This window comes from Epinephelus fuscoguttatus, linkage group LG23 (genome assembly GCF_011397635.1).
Source record: "Epinephelus fuscoguttatus linkage group LG23, E.fuscoguttatus.final_Chr_v1".
NCBI classification, from domain to species: Eukaryota; Metazoa; Chordata; class Actinopteri; order Perciformes; family Serranidae; genus Epinephelus; species Epinephelus fuscoguttatus.
Window position 1 is genome coordinate 4,819,169 of NC_064774.1, and position 21,047 is coordinate 4,840,215.

The 21,047-nt window shown below is 41.6% G+C and overlaps 2 protein-coding genes and 1 non-coding gene across 3 annotated transcripts; 2 read left to right on the forward strand and 1 right to left on the reverse strand.

The window, feature by feature from the left end:
• Positions 1-345: 345 nt before the first annotated feature.
• On the forward strand, positions 346-7,513 carry LOC125883800 (PRELI domain-containing protein 1, mitochondrial-like). The gene is made up of 6 exons (XM_049568383.1): positions 346-549; positions 2,653-2,767; positions 4,175-4,400; positions 4,490-4,603; positions 4,771-4,849; positions 5,862-7,513. Exons 2-6 carry the CDS (start codon positions 2,676-2,678, stop codon positions 5,975-5,977), a joined length of 627 nt encoding a protein of 208 aa, XP_049424340.1. The 5' UTR covers positions 346-549; positions 2,653-2,675; the 3' UTR covers positions 5,978-7,513.
• Positions 1,110-1,181, forward strand: trnag-ucc (transfer RNA glycine (anticodon UCC)). The gene has a single exon. It is a non-coding gene; the product is annotated as a tRNA-Gly (tRNA).
• Positions 7,514-7,808: 295 nt separating the features above from the next.
• Positions 7,809-18,870, reverse strand: LOC125883753 (selection and upkeep of intraepithelial T-cells protein 1-like). Its single transcript, XM_049568286.1, has 13 exons — positions 18,512-18,870; positions 17,642-17,921; positions 17,168-17,223; positions 16,824-17,033; positions 15,788-15,874; positions 14,725-14,874; positions 14,596-14,643; positions 12,037-12,054; positions 11,732-11,809; positions 11,519-11,612; positions 10,337-10,454; positions 10,009-10,147; positions 7,809-9,851 (listed from the first exon to the last, which is right to left on the reverse strand). The coding sequence occupies exons 1-13, from the start codon at positions 18,585-18,587 to the stop codon at positions 9,712-9,714; spliced, it is 1,494 nt and encodes a 497-aa protein (XP_049424243.1). The 5' UTR covers positions 18,588-18,870; the 3' UTR covers positions 7,809-9,711.
• Positions 18,871-21,047: the final 2,177 nt, after the last annotated feature.

Sequence of the window (21,047 nt, forward strand, 5' to 3'; positions counted from 1 at the left end):
CAAATGTCCTACATTTTCAACAACCTCCCACTTTTAAAAACTGTCCTCACTGCCCTGAAATGCCTTCCCATTCCAAAAATGTCCCTTTTTTCCCCAAGAAAGTCAAATTTACAAAACTGTCTTGATGTTTCCAAAACGTCCTGCCTTTTCTCAAAAACTGTCCTCACTTTAAATTTTACTTTCCAAAAATGTCCCCACTTTCCCTAAATATGTCCTGAGTGTGTCAGTCATGTCACATTGCACCTGCAGCACAGTGCAGAGTGGCGTCAGTGGTGTTTGTGCAGTGAAGGATGTGGACTCCTGTCCAGCTCAGTCACACACACACACACACTGAGCTCTGGACAGCATGGTCCCAGCTCGTCCTCTGCTGGAGGACACTGTGTACTACACACTTATTGTTGTTATGATCAGCTGACAGGAGTTTATCTGTCTTTTCTCTGCAGCTGTGAATCTGAACGGAACCAACCTGCTGAGTTTTACTCATCATGTTTTCAGTCTGCAGCTCCTCCAGGATTTAACAGCGAGCTGCTCCTCACCAGCCTGCTGCAGGTATGTTAGCTCCCCGGCTAGCTGCTAGCTGCTAGCTGTTAGCTTCCTGTGCAGCCTGTGCTGTCTGTCCGGCTGGAGGCTGCCGCACTGACCCGGACACCGCTGCTGCTGATGGGGCTAAATATTCGAACAAAGCCCCCTGAACGCTTTGTCGCACTGTGACCATAACTCCGGCTAAAAGCTAACTAACTAGCTCAGCTTCAGAGCCGTGGGTTGAAGCAGGTCCTGAAACAGATCACCAGCCGGTTGTGGCGGTTTAACATTAACCGTTAACAGTTGACACTAAGTGTATTAAGCTAACGTTAACTGGAAGAACCGACCAGAGTCTTTTCAAATCCTGACACGTTATACCCACTTAGCAGCATCTATGCTAGCTGCTAGCATTAGCCGCTAAATCAGTAGCGCTAGCCGCCATTAAACATCTTTAAACATCAAACCTACATTTTAACGGTCCCCGGTGACGTTAGTGCTGCAACTGAACATTAATAATAAATATCAGAAGAACATACAAATTATACTGTCGCGTATTAAAGTGTGTGATAACCAGAGGGTTGTCACAGGCGTTGGTGGTATAGTGGTTAGCATAGCTGCCTTCCAAGCAGTTGACCCGGGTTCGATTCCCGGCCAACGCAGATGTTTTTGTCCTGCTGGATTTGTGTTCAAAGGATCAGTCAGTTACTTTACTATAACACGTTACCACGACATAAATGTTTGTTTTTATTTACTAATATCAAATAACAATTGACACCAACCATTAAAATGATTTAAGAATTCATTTTAAACTTTTTAATATTACACCAGAGCACCAGTAACACATCCATTTATATGGGGAATAATGTAAGATAATGTGATGTGTCAGTTACATTATATTACTTTTTTTTATACATAAAGTTATGAATGAGTCTCTAACTGACTCTATCAGTACAGGCCCAGTCCAGTATTGCAGTAATAACGTGTGGTTATCACAAAATCCTACCGTTTGAAAGCCACTTGTTAACTTCAGTAAAAGAACTACTGTGAAAATCACACAAATCATTACATGTACAGCTCCCACATTACAAACCTAACAGAAGTAAAAGTATTAAAGTATTACCATCACAATGTACTTGAAGTAAAAAGTATTCATTCATTGTGCAGTAAAATGTTCCCGTCAGTTTTCTTCTTCCCCGTTCACTGCTGCAGTTACCCTGTTAAAATGTAATAATTAGGCTAATGTAACTATTTTAATTACTTAATTGTCTGTCTTGTATATTTGTATATTTTGTCAGATATGTAATACTGTCTTGTTCTGAAACTGGGCCCAGTGTGTGACCCTGACCCTGGAAACCCACTGGTTGTTCCGGGTGTGAATCTTTAGAGTTATTGTTACTGTAATTTGAAGCATTTTCTGACGCAAGAACTTTGTTCAGGTTAAATAAAGTTCTGTTGAATTGTATTAACTTTGTTCATTGGACTACTTTTTAAACAAATGTTGCTTGTGAACACTAACCTTTTATAATAAGTAACTAACTTAATTACATTTCTTTCTCAGTAACTTTACTAAATATAGTTACATTTACTTTGTAATTTATGTGTAACTAGTTACTCCCCAACACGTCCATCACTGGTTTAGATTTATACACAGTGGTGTAAAATGTACTTAAAGAGCTAAAGTTAAAGTGCGTAAACATTATCAGCAAAATATACAGTATCAAAAGAAAAGGTGCTCACACAGAAATAACTCTTTCAGAGCATTGTGTTATGTTAATATTATTCTGAGTAAAAATATTAATTAATTAAAAAATATAATGGTCAGAATAACTGCTAACTAGCTGCAGCTGCACTACAATCTGTTCACACTTGAAATTAAATGTTTTTGTATTGTAGTGGTGACTTATATTTACAGTCTGTGACCTCGTAGCACACTCTTGTTTTACTTTAAACTTCACTTTCTAATTTAGCTGAACGCTGAGATACTTGAAATACTACTTGTACAAAAAAAAAAAACAAATCAAAGATCAGAAACACACTTACAATAAAATAAATTAAACAAAGAATTAAATTCTGTCTAAAAACAAGTGAAAACATTTATGAAATGTGTTTTTGTCTTGCTTTTTCTTGCAGCACCTGAATGAGTCAGCCGTGACATGGGGAGGTATTTCCACAGTGAGGTCGACATTAAGAGTCCGTGGCATCAGGTGCTGGCGGCATTCTGGCAGCGCTACCCGAACCCTTACAGGTGAATACAGGTGACACGCTGTTTGTTCTCTGACAGCTGAAATCAGTAAACCTGGATAACCTGACGATAACTTAACCCCCGAATCCTAACCCTCAACTGAACCTAGACCTGATTCTAACCTTAAACCTAAAACCTCTTTGAAGACCTGTTTTCCTAAATGTCTTCATGTTCCAAAATGTGCTCCCATTACCAAAAATTCCCTATTTTCCATAAATGTCCTAACTTTTCAAAATTGTCTTTACTTTTCAAAAAATGTCCCAACTTTCTAAAAATGTCCTCGTATTCCAAAATGTCCTAAATTTTCAAAATTGTCTTTACTTTTCAAAAAATGTCCCAACTTTCTAAAAATGTCCTCGTATTCCAAAATGTCCTAACTTTTCAAAATTGTCTTTACTTTTCAAAAAATGTCCCAACTTTCTAAAAATGTCCTCATATTCCAAAATGTCTCAACTTTTCAAAATTGTATTTACTTTTCAAAAAATGTCCCAACTTTCTAAAAATGTCCTCATATTCCAAAATGTCCTAACTTTTCAAAATTGTCATTGCTTTTCAAAAAATGTCCCAACTTTCTAAAAATGTCCTCGTATTCCAAAATGTCCTAATTTTTCAAAATTGTCTTTACTTTTCAAAAAATGTCCCAACTTTCTAAAAATGTCCTCGTATTCCAAAATGTCCTAACTTTTCAAAATTGTCTTTACTTTTCAAAAAATGTCCCAACTTTCTAAAAATGTCCTCGTATTCCAAAATGTCCTAACTTTTCAAAGTTGTCTTTACTTTTCAAAAAATGTCCTCATATTCCAAAATGTCCTAACTTTTCAGGACCTCTAAAACGTCCTGCCTTTCTAAAAATGTCTTCTTTTCAATAATATCCACCTTCTTTTTTTTAAATTTCCAAAAATTACTCACCCAAAATGTTCTTCAATTCCAAACATGTTGCTATTTTCCATAAATGCCCTCAATTTCCAAAACGTTATTGCACCATTTTCCCTTCTGTCTGTATTCTAAAAATGTCCTCACCTTTAAACAGCGCTGTTAAAAAAAAAAAAAAATTTTAATTTCTGAAAATGTCCGCTTTTACAAAATGGCCCCACTTTTTTTTTGCCCCCCCTTTACTAAAGTGTCCGTAGTTTTTCTGTAGATGTCCTCAATTTCCAAAACTGTCTTCATCGTATAAATGTACGTTCTAAAAATGCCCAACTTTCTAAAAAATTTCTCAACCTAAATGTTCCTTTTCAAAAATGTCCTAATTTTCCTCAACTGTCTTAAAGTTACAAAAATGCGTTTCTAAAGAATCTTCAGTTTTTGTCCTGATGAGGTTTAAAACTCAAAGTGGTCTCCACAGAGATGGACAGAATTTACCACAGGCGTGTCTCTCAGTATAAGTCTGTATGTCTTTGTGTGCGTCAGTGCCCACGTCCTCACTGAGGACGTCCTGTACCGTGAGGTCACACCCAACAACCACCTGTTGTCACGGCGACTGCTGACCAAGACCAACCGGCTGCCGGGCTGGGCGGAGCGCGTCTTCCCTGCTCACATGGCCCGGGCCGTCTATGTCCTGGAGGACTCCATCGTCGACCCGCAGACGCACACGCTCATCACCAAGACCTGGAACCTGAACCACAACACGCTGATGGTCAGAAACACGTTTACCCTCGGTTTCTTTACACGTCAAAGGTTTAATTTTCTCAGTTCTCTAATCTAAATATATGAACTGTCCCCCAGACGGTGGTGGAGCGCTGTTTGTTTGAGGAGGACCACAGTCGGCCATCTTGGACCAAACTGAGGAGGGAGGCCTGGATCCTGTCTGCTGTCTACGGCCTGGCCCGACCCATACAGGTCCAGACTCTGCCTTTTCCTCTTCATAACTCAGTGAAATGTTGTCTGTGTGTCCAAACAGGAGCTGCTAACAGTGTGAACGGAGACAAACTGTAAACTAACAGGATTAAAATCACGTCCAGACAGAGACGGTCTGAATGAGCTTTAACTCTTTGTGTCTCTGACAGGAGTTTGGACTCGCCAGGTTTAAAAGTAACCAAGCCAAAGCCATGAAGGGGCTGGAGTACGCTCTGTCCAACATGCAGAGTAAGACACACACACACACACACACACACACACAGGGTGGGGTGATGGAAAAAGTTGGAGGCATGTCAAATAATTTTTTTTTAAAATTTATTTTGGCTTAGGGAAGGGGCATGCAAATTTAAATGGTTGTATTTTGTATTTATTTTACCACAGATTTTAAAGAAAACATGTCTTCCAAATTTTAGAGATTTTCCAAATGTTGGCGATGCAATTTAGGCAATTTTAAAAGAAAACATGCTTTTCAAATTTTGGTGAATTTTCCAAGTTTTGGCCATTTCATTATGGCTTTTTTTTTTTTTTTTGTTAAAGAAAAAAATGCCTTCAAAATTTGTGGTGATTTTCCAGATTTTGGCCATTTAGTGTTTGCTTTTCCTTTTAAAAAAACAAACAAACAAACAAAAAAAAAACACATGCTTTCCAAATTTTGGTGAATTTTCCAAATTTTGGCCATTTCATTTTGGAATTTTTTGTTTTTTAAATAAAACATGCCCTTCAAATTTTGTTGATTTACCAAACTTTGGCAATTTAGTTTTGTTTAAAAAAAAAAAAAAAAAATTAAAGAAAAAATGCCTTCAAAATTTGTGGTGATTTTCCAAATTTTGGCCATTTAATTTTTGCAATTTTTAAAGAAAATATGCCTTCCAAATTTTAGCAATTTTCCAATTTTTGGCCATTTAATTCTGGCATTTATTAAAAGAAAACGTGCCTTCCTAATTTGGGGGATTTTCAAAATTTTGGCCATTATATTTTCGTTTTTTTTTTGTTTGTTTGTTTTTTTTGTTTTTTTTTTAAACCTTAAACATTTTGTTGACTTTTCCAAATTTTGGCAATGTAATTTTGGCAATTTGGAGAAAACATGCATTCCAAATTTTGGCAATTCCCCTTCTAAAGGGAGGCTCAAGGAAAAATATTTGTAGTTTCAGGGAGTGTCACACCTCAGCTACTCCCTCCTCTGATAAGTAAAAAACAGTCCCTTAGGTTTTAAATGCTTCCTGTTCTCTTTTGTCAACAGTAGCTGAGGCCCCGCCTCATCTCCACGGCGACCAGGGAGAGTCGTCAGAGAAGCACAAGCCCCTCCCATCACAGGCCACTCCCACCTCTACCCAGAAGCCCAAGCAGTTTGTTTGAACTTCTTCTTCTGCTGTTAAATAGAAATCCTGCCTCCATAGATAATCAGGTTAATCAGTACGAAGGGGGCGGGGCAACAACTCCACCTCAGCTGTGATTGGTTGCATTGTGATGTCAGTCTTCACAGGAAGAGTGCTGCTTTTTAATTTGACTGAAATGATGAATGAACTACAATCATTCCCAGAATCCCTTGGGACTGATTTACACTGTCGTCCTGATTGTCATTTTAAATTGTTTTATTTGATTCAGTTTTTTTTCCTTTTTCAGTTGAATCTGTAGTTTTTAATTTTTAGGCAGTTGAGACTTCTGTATTTAGAACGATATCTAGAAATCTCTTTATTAGGAAATAAACTTAACAATAGTCAGAATTTCTTCTGCAGGATTTCAGTTTTTCTGATGTTAAATATTCTGACATTTTAAAACATTTGCATTCATTTCCTTTTAGTCACTTTTTTATTTTAATATTAACGTTTTCACTATGAATTATTTTAATTTATAATATAAATTTATAATGAACTATTTTGCTTTCACTTTGTCATTATGCAAATGTTTCACTGCTGATTATATTTTAAAATCATTACATTTTATTTTCTGTATTTTTTTTCTAAGTTATTATTTTTATATTTAGCGTTTTTTATTTTGTATTGTTTTATTCAGATTCAGTGATTTTTTTTCTATAATTTTCTTTGTCATTCTTCAGGTGTTTCCATGATGATTTGATTTTAAAATCATTACAATTTATTTTTATTGTTTATATTTACTTTTAAAAAATTATGTTATTAATTATTTTATTTAATAATGAGGGTTTTTTTCAGTCATTTTGCTGAAAGAACTTTAAAACTGTTACATATTATTTTGTATTTTTGTAGCCAATCAGAAAATGATGCATTATAGCAATAGATTTATTTCTGTACATTAATGTTGCATCAGATCAGATCTGTGGTCAGTTTAGAGCAGAGTTATTATAGTTTTGTATTTTTAACGTTTAAACTGTTGAGCTTTTATGAGCTTGAGTATTTTTATTATTAGAATATGGGGGGAGTCAGCAGGCAGATTAAAGAAGTTCTTATTTTTATTTTATTTTATTTTAGTTTGAATAATATCACTTCAGTTACCTTCCTTTTCTTTTAAGTCTTTTTCATTTATTTTAACATTGAGAGAACTAAAATGTTTTTTACACCTAGCTGTATCTTTTAGTTTGAGTTCACTAGTTAGACGCATGTTTCCTGCGGTCATGTGACCAGCTCAGCAGCATGACGCCCTCTGGTGGTCAGACCCTGATATTACACTGGTTACTGTAGCAACATCATCAACTCAATAAATGACTGTTATGTTTTGTAAACACCTCAGTGATGAGTACATCGTGCTTCTTGTGACTCCTTCACAATAAAAGCCTCCCTGTGTTTGTCGAGTTGAAGCAGCAGTAACAGAAGTCACCTGTGCAGGTGAAGCAGGAAGTTGTTCTCAGGGAACAGACGGAGGGTGAAATCAAACACAACAGCCTGATGTTAGACATCATTCCTGTTCTATCAGACAGGATAAATACACAACAAAAACATGATTGAACAACAGATTCAGTGTGCAGCGCTAAGTTGAGGCTGAAGTCGAAGATTACACCGAGGTTTCTGCAAATGTTGAGTAAAGTCTTTTTGAGTCTGGACCTGAAAATCATCTCAGAAAGCCATCGAATCCCAGCCTGATTATCCTGAGGACTAAAATTAACAAAGTAGTAAAATGATCGTCTGTATAAAATAACACACACTTCCTGTCCAGGACTCTTATTTCCATGTTTTTACATCATTTCCTCTGCACATGGATCCATCAGTTTGTTTTAGTGGGTAAGAATGAGCGCTGACCAACAAACTCCAGTAACCCCAGTAACACAGCAGGTGAAACCAGTTCAGACACACAAACCACATGTTGGTGACTGTGTCTTTATTCTCTTAAAGAGACATTGAACAGCATCATGTTCCAGTGACTGAGAGAGAGATCACATCTGTGGAGATGAACGGTTAAAGAACATTAAAAAGACTAGCAGCACTGCCCCCTGGTTGTGTGACTCTGCCCACCAGCCCACCCTGTGGTTGTGTGACTCCGCCCACCAGCCCACCCCGTGGTTGTATGACTCCGCCCCCAGTCCACCCTGTGGTTGTATGACTCCGCCCACCAGTCCACCCTGTGGTTGTATGACTCCGCCCACCAGTCCACCCTGTGGTTGTATGACTCCGCTCACCAGTCCAGTGTCTCTGACAGTCTCCATCCATGTCAGTGAAAACATGGATGCTTCACACACAGAAGATCTATACAATCAACACAGTTTCAAGATTAGAGTCACCAATTCAGTATCTGACCAAATGTCTCCCCTTCTGTTCCTGAGATATGACGTTAAAACATGATGATGTCACAGTCAAGCTGACCTTTGACCTTTTGACCTTCATTATTTTATCCTGTTAGACATTTGTGTCAAGTTTGGTCAGAATTAGTGAATGAATTCTTCAGTTATGGACAGAAACATGTTTTGTGATGTCACATTGACCTTTGACCACCAAATTAAAATTAGTTTATTCTTCAGTCCAAGTGGACGTTTGTGTCAGATTTAAGGAAATTCTCGAGGTATTCTTGAGATATTGTGTTCACAGGAATGAGATTGATGCAAGGTCACAGTGACCTTAACCTTTGACCGCCAAAATCGAATCAGTTCACTGTCGAGTCCAAGGAAACGTGCCAAATTTGAAAAAAATAATTCACTCAATATATTTTTGCATTCACAAGAATACAAAAAAGGAGGTCACAGTGACCTTAACCTTTGACATTTGACCACCAAATGCTAATTAGTTCATCCTTGACCCAAAGAGGATGTTTGTGCCAAATTTGAAGAAATTCCTGTGGCATACTTGAGATAGTGCATCTACAAGGATGAGACAGACAAGGTCACAGTGACCTTGACATTTGACCACCAGAATCTAGCTCGTTCATCAGAGTCCAAGTGAATGTTTGTGCCAAATTTGAAGAAATTCCCACAAGGTATTCTTGTGATATTGTGTTTACAAGAATGAGACTGATGCATGGTCACACTGATCTTGGACTTTGACCACTAAAATCTAATTAGTTCATAGTCGAATCCAAGTAAACGTTTGTGCTGAGTTTTAAAAAATTCCTTCAACGTGTTCTCGCATACACAAGAATATAATAGAGAAGGTCACAGTGACGTTAACCTATGACCTTTGATGAACAAATGCTAATCAGTTCACCCATGACCCAAAGTGGAAGAAATTCCCATGGTATTCTTGAAATATCGCATTGACAAAAATGAGGCAGTCAACGTCACAGTGACCTTGACTGTTGACCTTTGACCACCAGAATCTAACCAGTTCATCAGAGTCCAAGTGAATGTTTGTGCCAAATTTAAAGAAATTCCCCCATGGCGTTCTTGAAGTTATCACGGTCATGAGAATGGGACGGACAGATGGACGCACGAATCAGCCTCAGCTATCACAGAGGCAGACACAAAAAAACAGCTCAGAGGTGCAAACTACATTTAAAACCACTTTTAAACATAAATACTGTCGCTGTCTTAAACACTGTAAATGTAACATCAAAGTAAAACTGAGCTCAGACTTGTTCAGGTGGACGACAGTCTGAAACCTAACACAAGCAATGCGTACGAGCTGCAGGTGAGTCGAACGAAGAAACGCTCCTTAAACACCAAGAAGAAACAGGAAGTGTTCTGACACTCAGAAACCGTTGTGGGAGAACCACTGCGCTCTGGCAACCACGTCGTTGGCGAAGTCTCCGTATGGCGTCACGCTGTCCACCTGGTCATATGACAGAGGGGTGACTCGCTCCTCACCTGAGATGTAACACGCCAACGCACCTAAAGCGCACACACACACACACACACACACACACACACACACACATACACGAGAGCATCAACACGTTGCAGGTCATCGATCAAACCGACCAATGGCCATCACAGGACTGATTTAACATGTTAATGAGTGTTAGAAGAGACAACGTCATGTCTTCACCTTTGAGCTGCTGCTCTTTGGTCCAGTCCGGCTTCGTCCTCTCCATGGTCTTTATGAGCTGGATGAAGTAGGTGACTCCCTGATCCACGTGATCCACACTGAACGGGTGTCCTTTCACCGCGTGGTAATGCTTATTGATCTGCAGCAAAGGGACAACATCAGGAAACATCTGACAGGCGGTATAGGACGTAAACACTGTCTCACCTCCACAGAGCCCCACCTCCTTTAAACAGCATCCCAACCCACACACACTCACACACGCTCACACTCACACACGCACATGCACACTCACACGCACACTCACACTAACACTCACACTCACACAGACCTGCATGAGGCCGAAGCAGTTGTGGTCGCCCTTTCCGTAGCCGTCGGGTCTCAGGGAGGTTCCAGCCTGAGACTGTCTGGAGATGATGGCGGCGATCAGAGCAGGGTGGACACCAAGTCTGCAGGAGACCAGAGAGAGACTGTCAACGTGACTCTGATCGAGTAAATACAGCTGACAGCTCAGAACCTGGAGGTCACACTCTGTATCATGGTTTCCTGTTATAACATGTAACACTGTGATACAGTGTTCTCCAGTGTTCAGGTTCATGTCTGCACAGAGGAATCAGACGGTTTATCCTCAGCTCCTGGATGAGCTCATTACTGAAGATCAACAAACAAAAGAACCTGAGAGTTCTGCTTCACCTGCTGAATGAAAGAGACTCAAGATTCAAAACCACGCACAGCCACAAAACAACCACAAAGAGACACACAAAACTACAAAGAGATACAAAAGAATCACAACATGCCAACAACCAGATAAAACAACCACAACAAGATGCAAAACAGCCACAAAGAAGCACAACACAGCCACAAAGAGACACAGAACAACCACAGAGAGACACAAAACAACCAAAGAGACACAGAACAACCACAAAGAGACACAAAACAACCACAAGGTGACACAAAACTACAAAGAGATAGAAAACTGCCACAAAGAGACACAAAACAACCAAAAAGAGACACAAAACTACAAAGAGACACAAACAACCACAAAGAGACACAGAACAGCCACAAAGACACACAAAACAACCACAAATAGACACAGGACAACCACAAAGAGACACAAAACAGCTACAAATAGACACAGAACAACCACAAAGAGACACAAAACAACCACAGAGAGACACAAAACAACCAAAACAAGACACAAAACTGCCACAAAGAGACACAGAACAACCACAGAGACACAAAACAACCACAAAGACACACAAAACAACCACAAAGAGACACAAAACAACCAAAAAGAGACACAAAACTACAAAGAGACACAGAACAACCACAAGGAGACACAAAACAACCAAAAAGGGACATAAAACTACAGAGATACAAAACAACCACAAGGAGACACAAAACAACTACAGAGAGACACAGAACAACCACAAAGAGACACAGAACAGCCACAAAGATGCAGCGGTTGTTGCTTTGGCAGCGTGCTGTGGATGAGGTCTCTGTTGGGACGTACTTGTTTCCCACGCTGCTGATCGTCTCTTTGTACTTCAGCATTTCCTGCAGATCTCTGTCTGCCAGCCTCTGGGAGGCTTCAACTCCAGAAACTCCTGAAACAACAACAGACTATCTCAGGAAGGATGACAGACCATAATATCCTGTCCTGTCACCATGGTTACAATGTCCTGAGCTCAGTGATGTGACGTTCAGCCTGTGTCAATGAACTGACCTCTGCACAGCGACTCGTTGGCTCTCGCTAGGTGTTCAGAAGCTCCTGTTGTGTCCACTCTGCTGATGTCTCCGTACTCTGAGAGACACAGAGGACAGACACACCTGTCCATCACCGTCTCATTCATGTCTCATGACAGTACGGCGTCCTGTGAGCTTGTTAAAGTGAACACATGAACCATGCGATGTAACTGAGAGTAGACTCACCTGCGTATCTCTGATTACCTGCACAACACTAACAGGAAACAGCTGTTTTAGTCACCGTTTCACTTCCTGCAGATGTTTTTGATCTTTAGACTGACTCACCTCCAAGAAGTGGCTGATCTGAGGAGACAGAGACAGAGACAGCATCTCAGTCATCACAATCATCATTAATTAATCATGAATCAGAGTAATCTGCAGTCATTTCTTAGAGATGCTTCTGACCTGGATAAAAAATAATTTTACAAGCTTCTTGGTCTGAGCTGGTGCTGAGTGATGTCGCCGATAAATAATACGGTGATGTCACAATAAACAATATATATCTTGATATTGCAAAATCTCCACTACAATAAATTAAAATAAAGTCAAAGTACTGTTATTAAAAAGTTAAGGGCCCGTCCCAATACACCCCCTTGAGCCCTACCTCTTGGCCCTACCCCTACATTTGCGTGTTCCCGCGAGGGGTAGTGGGTATGAAACTAGCCCTTCGGAGCGAGGGATTTCAGATGCTGACTTGCCAGCGAGGGGTAGACGTCACCATGGCTACCACCGAGCAAGAGACGGGGAAAAAAGTTCATATATAGCTAACGTTACCGTCGTCAGGTTGCTTGTTACCTAGCTAGCTAGCTCGCACTATCTGGCACCTGTCATCTGTCCTGTTCTGCAAAATTGTCGGATTTTTCACATTACAATAACACGCCAGCTAGTATAACTATGCTGCCTCGTAATGTTAGCTGGTTAGCTAGCTAGGTAGCTGGTGAGCAGAAGTCCCCTGTCTTCTTTAGTTCGTCAAACGAAGCATGATGAATACAGCAAACGCGATCGGTAGGATGAATGAGACTCCATTGTAGATGTCGGTTGGAAATGTAGATGGCTTGCAGCTTCCTGTTTAAAATAGTTACGTATGCGTGAATGTAACCGGCACGGTGACGTAGTGAGTGGTGTCCCAATTCCTAGGGAAAGATTTCAATCCCTACCCCTCGTTGCTTCATTTCGAGGGCTAAGGGATAGTGGACAACGGCCAAGGGGTAGTGGCCAAGGGCTAAGGGGTAGTGGCCAAGGGCTAAGGGGTGGTGGACAAGGGCTAAGGGGTAGTGGGCAATGGCTAAGGGGTAGTGGACAAGGGCTAAGGGGTAGTGGACAAGGGCTAGGGGTAGTGGACAAGGGCTAAGGGGTAGTGGACAAGGGCTAAGGGGTAGTGGACAACGGCTAGGGGTAGTGGACAAGGGCTAAGGGGTAGTGGGCAAGGGCTAAGGGGTAGGGCCAAGGGCTAAGGGGTAGTGGACAACGGCTAGGGGTAGTGCACAAAGGGTAGGGGTAGTGGACAAGGGGTAGTGGGCAAGGGGTAAGGGGTAGTGGATAAGGGGTAGTGGGCAAGGGCTAAGGGGTAGGGCCAAGGGCTAAGGGGTAGGGCCAAGGGCTAGGGGGTAGTGGACAAGGGGTAGTGGACAAGATCTAGAGCTAGTGGACAAGGGGTAGGGGTAGTGAACAAGGGGTAGTGGGCAAGGGCTAAAGGGTAGTGGATAAGAGGTAGGGGTAGTGGACAAGGGGTAGGGGTAGTGGACAAAGGGTAGTGGGCAAGGGGTAAGGGGTAGTGGGCAAGGGGTAAGGGGTAGTGGACAAGGGCTAAGGGGTAGTGGACAAGGGCTAAGGGGTAGGGCCAAGGGCTAGGGGGTAGTGGACAAGGGGTAGTGGGCAAGGGCTAGAGCTAGTGGACAACGGCTAGGGGTAGTGGACAAGGGGTAGTGGGCAAGGGGTAAGGGGTAGTGGATAAGGGGTAGTGGGCAAGGGCTAAGGGGTAATGGGCAAGGGCTAAGGGGTAGTGGACAAGGGGTAGTGGACAAGGGCTAGAGCTAGTGGACAACGGCTAGGGGTAGTGGACAAGGGGTAGTGGGCAAGGGCTAAGGGGTAATGGGCAAGGGCTCGGAGGTAGTGGACAAGGGGTAGTGGACAAGGGGTAGGGGTAGTGGACAAGGGGTAGTGGGCAAGGGCTAGAGCTAGTGGACAAGGGGTAGGGGTAGTGGACAAGAGGTAGTGGGCAAGGGCTAAGGGGTAGTGGACAAGGGGGTATTGGGACTGGGCCTTAAAAAAGTATTGTTATAATACAGTTAAGTAGAATCTTAATACATCGATATAGTACCGTTACGATACAGTTAAATAAAGTACTGTTACAATATTTCAATACATTTTAACCAAACCAGAGCTGGTGATTGACGGAGCAGTGAAGAGATGAACCAAAATGGTTTTTGTTTGTTTTATTTTGTTTCTTTCGACTTTGAATGAAGTGTGTTTTCGATGATGAAATGACTGTTTAAATGGAGGTGGGTTTGGTGACAGTGATCTCAGGGCTGGTTCTGGTTAACAGAATGACAATCTGAGCCTGTCAGTGACAGAAACAATCACTGTAAGTGCTCACAGTGGTTACACTGCAGGTTGTTTCACCGCTGCAGCGCTCTCTGTTAACACTGGACACATTTTAAAACTTGTTGTTCCCATCAGTCACTTCCACATAAAAACATCTGCAAACAGGATTCAGGTTGAAAAATACAAAAGTTATCATCTAACTAACTCAGAAACTTTCCTGAATAATCCGACCCTGTGTCCAGCTGCTATTTAAAGTTCAGGATAAGATAAACTGAGCTGCTGACCTAAAAACAAACTCACCCTCTTGTTGTCCCTCTGTCTCCCGTCTGATCAGTCCGTAGCATAACACTGAAAATCACAGACAGCAAGTCAGACTGTGGACCATGCTAAATACTAACTGCTAACTCTATAAACCCCAGCAGAGCCGACCAGTCAGACGCTGCAGAGAAGATCGCAGCTTCTTGATCATCCCCAGAGGAACGACAAAGACCATGACGGCGGTGACGACAAACACCAGCAGGAAGGCGACCAGCAGCACGAGGTAACATCCGGGTCCTTCCTCTGGAGGATGGAACTCATCTACGAAACAGTCAGAGGAGAACGTGACACTGACCGCAGTTGTATCTCAGTACATTTACAACGTTTCAAAAAGCACTGACGCAGCAGAACCAGAGAGATCATTGTTTTAGTCCATACAGTCTTGAATGCAGGACTTCTACTTGTAATGCAGTATTTTTAATAATGTACTAGGGCTGTCAACAAATATTCTAAATTCGAATGTGAAAAAAAAAATGGACCTTCGAATGTGAAAATTGATATTCAATTGTGAAGAAAAAAAAACACCACTGCAGCTGTCCTCTTTGCAAGTGGCCGCACCGCCCGCGGAAGTGCTGCAAAGCGCAGCACACCAAAATTCTCGCGCGAGCCGGAGCGCTTCAGTTCACATCAGACGCGCATTCCTCCACGCTGGTCGACCAGCGGTTCTGCTCCCAGCTGTTGTCTCCGTCACCCAGCTTGAGGGGGTTTGACACATTTGCTCGCGGCCACGGAGCTGCGTGGCGTGGCACAGCCGGTGTGGATGACACAATCGGTTAACACGGGCACCGAAAGGAAACTGGCTTCGCTTCTCGGGGCTTCAAGGCTATTCGTAGCGCTTCCGTGGGCGGTGTGGCCTGACGGGTCAGAGAGGTTATGTTATGTTATGTTTCCTTGTATTAGTTTGCCCTCTTGTGGACATAATGCAAAAAAAAAAAAAAATTCAAATGGTTCGAATCTATGAGTTATTTTTAGAAGGAATATTCGACTGTCATTTTTGAGCAATTCTGTCAGCCCTATAATGTACTGATAGTTTTACTTTGGGATCTATACATTTCTATATTTAACTGATTAAAAACAGACAGACAGACGGTTACAATCATAATGAAGATCCCAAAAACCACTAACTATAAAACTGTACACAGAAAAACATGTTGATTTAGACGTGAATATTTACCTGTGATATGAATCTTGTTTTCGTTGGCCAGGTTCGTTCCAGGGATTTCCACTCTACAGATCAAGGTTCCATTTCCTGTTCCTGTCGCTGTGACAGAGGGACAAGACAGAAATCAGAGAAGAAAAAAAACAAACAGTCAGAACAAAACCTGCCTGGGAATTTTCATGTTTTAAGTTTTCTTCGGTATCACAGTGACGCAGTGAGAGCTGTCTGTGCGACCATGAGTTCACATCAACAGGATGTGCTCACACATCATTCAGCTCACTGTGAACGGAAACTAATGAAGACTGAAACTAGAATTGCGGCCCTGTGGTTGTATGACTCAGTTTATTCTTCAGTCGAAGTGAATGTTTGTGTGAACTTTAAAGAAATTCCTGCGAGGTGTTTTTGAGACATTCATTTTCACGAGAATGAGACAGATGCAAGGTCACAATGACCTTAAGCTTTGACCACCAAAAACTAATCAGTTCATTATGTCCAAATGAACCTTTGTGCCAAATTTGTATAATATCCCTCAAGCTGTTCTTGAGATATCGCAATCATGAGAATGTGATAGATACAAGGTCACAGCGACCTTGACCTATGACCACCAAAATGTAATCAGTTCATCGTTGAGTCCAACTGAACATTCATACAGAATTTTTTTTTTTAAAAAAATTCCCTCAATTTGTTCTTGAGATATTGCGTCCATGAGAAAGAAACAGACAAGGTCACAGTGACCTTGACCTTCGACCACCAAAATGTAATCAGTTAAGTGTCGTGTCCAAGTGAACCTTGGTGCCAAATTTACCTCAAGGTATTCTTGAGGTATATGAAACAGATGAGATCACAGTGACCTTGACCTATGACCTATGACCACCAACAGTGGTTGAGAGGATTTAAGAAGTCTTGTTTGTTAAATGAACGACATTAAAATCTAATTTTATCATAAGTTCATGTTTATCCCTGTCTTTTTTGTCTCTTTGTTTTGTAAATAAATAAACAAACAAACAAAGGAAAATATCAAGACCAGGATGTTGACCCGTGGTTGACTGACCTGTAGCAGCTGTTGCCGTGGTAACAAGCGCCCTGACAGAGTAGAGGAAGTCCGGTCTGACTGAGGACTCGACCCTCGCAGCAAGGACGTTCCTGCTGGAGTCCAACAGAGACACCAGAGGCTCCGGACTCCAGCCGCTCGACTCACACTGAACCTGCAGCTGATTGGCTGAGGACCTCCTCACAGAGAAGAACACCTCCGACACCTGAGCTGCACGCGCACACACACACACACACACACACACACACACACACACACCATATTCAACGTGTGTGATCAGAGTACAGTCTTTTGTATTGATAGAACCTCCTGTCACACATCCTGGGGACGTCCTGCTGTCTTACCCACAAACAGAGAGACAAACACGTCCTCCACAGTCGATCCTCTCAGAAGGCCACACCTTGATCAGGATCATGACCGGGAACAAAGACACGATTTCTTCATTTAAAATAAATATCCTCTGCACAACCTTCATCCTAAAATATATCAAAATGTTTTATTGGCCGCACCAACCTTCGGAGAATAACTCAACACAGACCGTGTTTACACCTGGTGTTAACAGGTGTCTCAGGTGATCGAGTGGACAGCTCTCAATAAAAGCTTTAATGACCACTGAGACACAATGTGATCTGATCATTTAAACCACCTGCTGAGATGGTCCAGGATCCATTTGACCACATATCTGTTGTAAAGTGAACGCTACGGTGTCCTGATGCGTCCCTATCAAGGACTGACAGGGTTGTGTTGTCAAAAATTCACTGATTCAGGCTGTAGATTCATTCACAGCTTCTTTGAGTGTGAACATGAAGAAGACGTACCTGTAGGTGCCGTTGTCTCGCTGTTGGACACCGAATAACTTCAAGGAACCGTCTTCCAATATGGCCGTCCTCCTGTGGTACTCTGCTGCTTTCTCCCTCACCAGCTCTTCACCATCACGGACAACGTGAACTGTGACCGGTGACGGACCGTCCACCCGAGTCCACTCCACCGCCCTGACCCCAGAGGAGGAGTAAGACGAGGTGAGGCCACACGGCAGGATCACATCTGTGCCTGCAGCTGCAGATACTCGGCCAGGTGGGGCGGACTGTACGGGCTTACCTGGAGGTAACAACCAATCACACAGAAAGAGGAAGATGATGAAACAGAAAAAGAGGTGTAACTAACATTTATTTTATCATTATTGTTCAATTTGGTAACTTTTTTTAAATTAAAATTTTCAGAGCATAGAGGAAAAATGTATTAACTGTTAATTACTATTATTATTCATAATATCAATTATTATAAAAATATATTTAGCTATAAATAAAACTCCACAAAAGCTCATACAAGTACTGAAATGACTCAACTGTGGTTGGTTTAGCTGTGACTTAGAATCTCTTCGCCGAACTCCATTAGCAAATCCGCAATTTTAATGTTGGCGTCCTCGCTTGAAAAAATGCGCTCACGATAGAAAAAGAAGTCTACTTTACCATCTATAATACAACCTTCTGACTAATTCGGGATATAAATGATCTACAGTTACTGTCTCATTTTTAAAAAATCGCCCCTCTTTCGTGGTCAGTGCGGGAGAAACATTAAACAGGTGTGTCCATTTGCCCACACGCCGTGTGACTAAAACCTGCGTCACATTCAAACGGAGTTTGGTTGCTGCTGTCCCACAGTTTCACAGAACATTTGAACACACTGACCTGACGCAGGGAGCATGACGCTGTTGAAAAGTTGCACAGAACAACAGAAGAAGAAGCTAAAGCCCGTTAGCTTCATGCTAACAGATAAACAGAGCTGTGTTCGCTCCGCAAGTTAAAACATGTCAGTTTGGCGGCGGTGTCCCGTTCACCAACATGCGTGACAGTGTAGACACAGGAAAAGATGATGAAAGCCAAAGTTCCGTTACAGAAGCTTCTGGGCATGCGCCGAACTGATCACGTGACAATTGTTTTAGCTTTGACTTTTTGACCCTCTGACCTGTTAAAATGTAAAGTCTAAAAATATCAGCTGTAAATATTCTGGAAGTAATTTCCATCGTGTGGTTTAATACATTTAATCTGCCAGTTTTTATTTTCTTTGGAGACACTCAGAAGATTTAAAATGATATCAGAGTCTGAGAGCTCCACTGGTAATTCTTCTACAATGGAATGCTAGGAGTTTACTCACTAACAGACTCAGATGGGAAAGTAGTTGAAGAATTGATGGATGAAAGGAATTTGGTATGTATGAATGATGGGAGAGGAACCAGGTGAACATAACTGCAGGTACTGAGTCAGCATTAGACATTACTTTAGTGTTTAGCTCCATTGCTGGAGTTAGTAACTGGGAGGTCTGGACAGATTCAACTGTAGGTACTGAGTCAGCATTAGACATTACTCCATTGCTGGAGTTAGTAACTGGGAGGTCTGGACAGATTCAACTGTAGGTAGTGGTCACTACCCAGTGTCATGTTTGGTAGGAGAGACAGTGGATGCAAATGCTAACGCACAAATCTCAAAGTGGGTTTTTGCAAAGGCAAAATGGGATTCGTTCAAGGAGTTACGTGAGGAAACAATGAATGGAATTGACATTTCTGGAGATATAGAGGAAATAAATAATCAGGTAACCTCAGGAATTGTTAGAGGAGCAGAGGGAGCTATTCCCAGGAGTAAAAATAGGATGAATAGGAAGCTGGTACCATGGTGGACAGAGGAATGTCGTCAGGCTGTTAGAAATAGAAACAGAGCATTTAAACAACTTAAAAGAACTCATAACATGCAACATTTAATCCAGTGTAAGAAGGCACAGGCAGTAGTGAGAAGAACAGTACGCCAGGCTAAGAGGGCAAGTTGGAGAAAGTTTTGTGATAAAATAGGAAGAACAACACCTGTGGGAGAGGTATGGGGAATGATTAAGAAGATGGGGGGAGACAGAAGGATATGGGAATATCCAGTCATCACGTCTGGGGAGGAAACAGCAGTCTCCAACAGAGATAAGGCAGAAATCATGGCAAAGGCATTTGCAAAGATACATACAGTCAGGTCCATAATTATTTGGACAATGATACAGTTGTCATCATTTTGGCTCTGTACACCACCACAATGAGTTTTAAATGAAACAATGAATATCTGCTTAAGGTGCAGACTCTCAGCTTTCATTTAAGGCTGTTTTCAAAAATGTAGTATGAACCGTGTAGGAATGACAACCATTTCTTCACACAGTCCCCCAACTTTAAGGGCTCATAAGTATTTGGACAAACTAACATAATCATCAATTAAACAGTCAGTTTTAATACTTGGTTGCAAATCCTTTACAGTCAATGACTGCCTGAAGTGTTGGACACATAGGCATCATCAGATGCTGGGTTTCTTCCCTGGTGATGCTCTGCCAGCCCTTTACTGCAGCTGTCTGCACTTCCTGCTTGTGTTTTGGGTGTTTTGCCCTCAGTTTTGGCTTCAGCAAGAGAAATACATGCTCAGTTGGATTCAGGTCAGATGATATGACTTGGCCATTGCACAGCGTTCCACTTATTTGCCTTAAAAATGTCTTTGGTTGCTTTTGCAGTGTTCTTCAGGTCATTGTCCAACTGCACTGTGAAGCATCGTCCAATGAGTTTTGAAGCATGTGGTTGAATCTGAGCAGATAATGTAGCCCCAAACACTTCAGCTTTCATCCTGCTGCTCTTGTCAGCAAGACAAGACTTCACTAGAATAAATGCAGAGGGTTTATCACAAGATGCAAACCATTGGTTAGCCTTAAAAATGGAAGGCCAGATTAGAGTTTGTCAAAAACCATCTAAAAAGCCTGTACAGTTGTGGAACAGCATACTATGGACAGATAAAACAAAGATCAACTACCAGAATGATGGGAAGACAAGAGAAGGAAGAAGGGAAGGAACTGCTCATGATCCAAAGCACACCACCTCATCAGTGAAGCATGGTGGAGGTACTGTTATGTCATGGCCATGTATGGCTGCCAGTGGAGCTGGTTCTCTTGTATTTATTGATGATGTGACTGCTGACAAGAGCAGCAGGATGAAAGCTGAAAGCTGAAAGCTTTCAGCTTTCATCCTGCTGCTCTTGTCAGCAGTCTTTACAGTCTTTACTACTACATTTTTGAAAAAAGCCTTAAATGAAAGCTGAGAGTCTGCACTTGAAGCAGGTATTCATTGTTTCATTTAAAACTCATTGTGGTGGTGTACAGAGCCAAAATGATGACAACTGTATCACTGTCCAAATAATTATGGACCTGACTGTA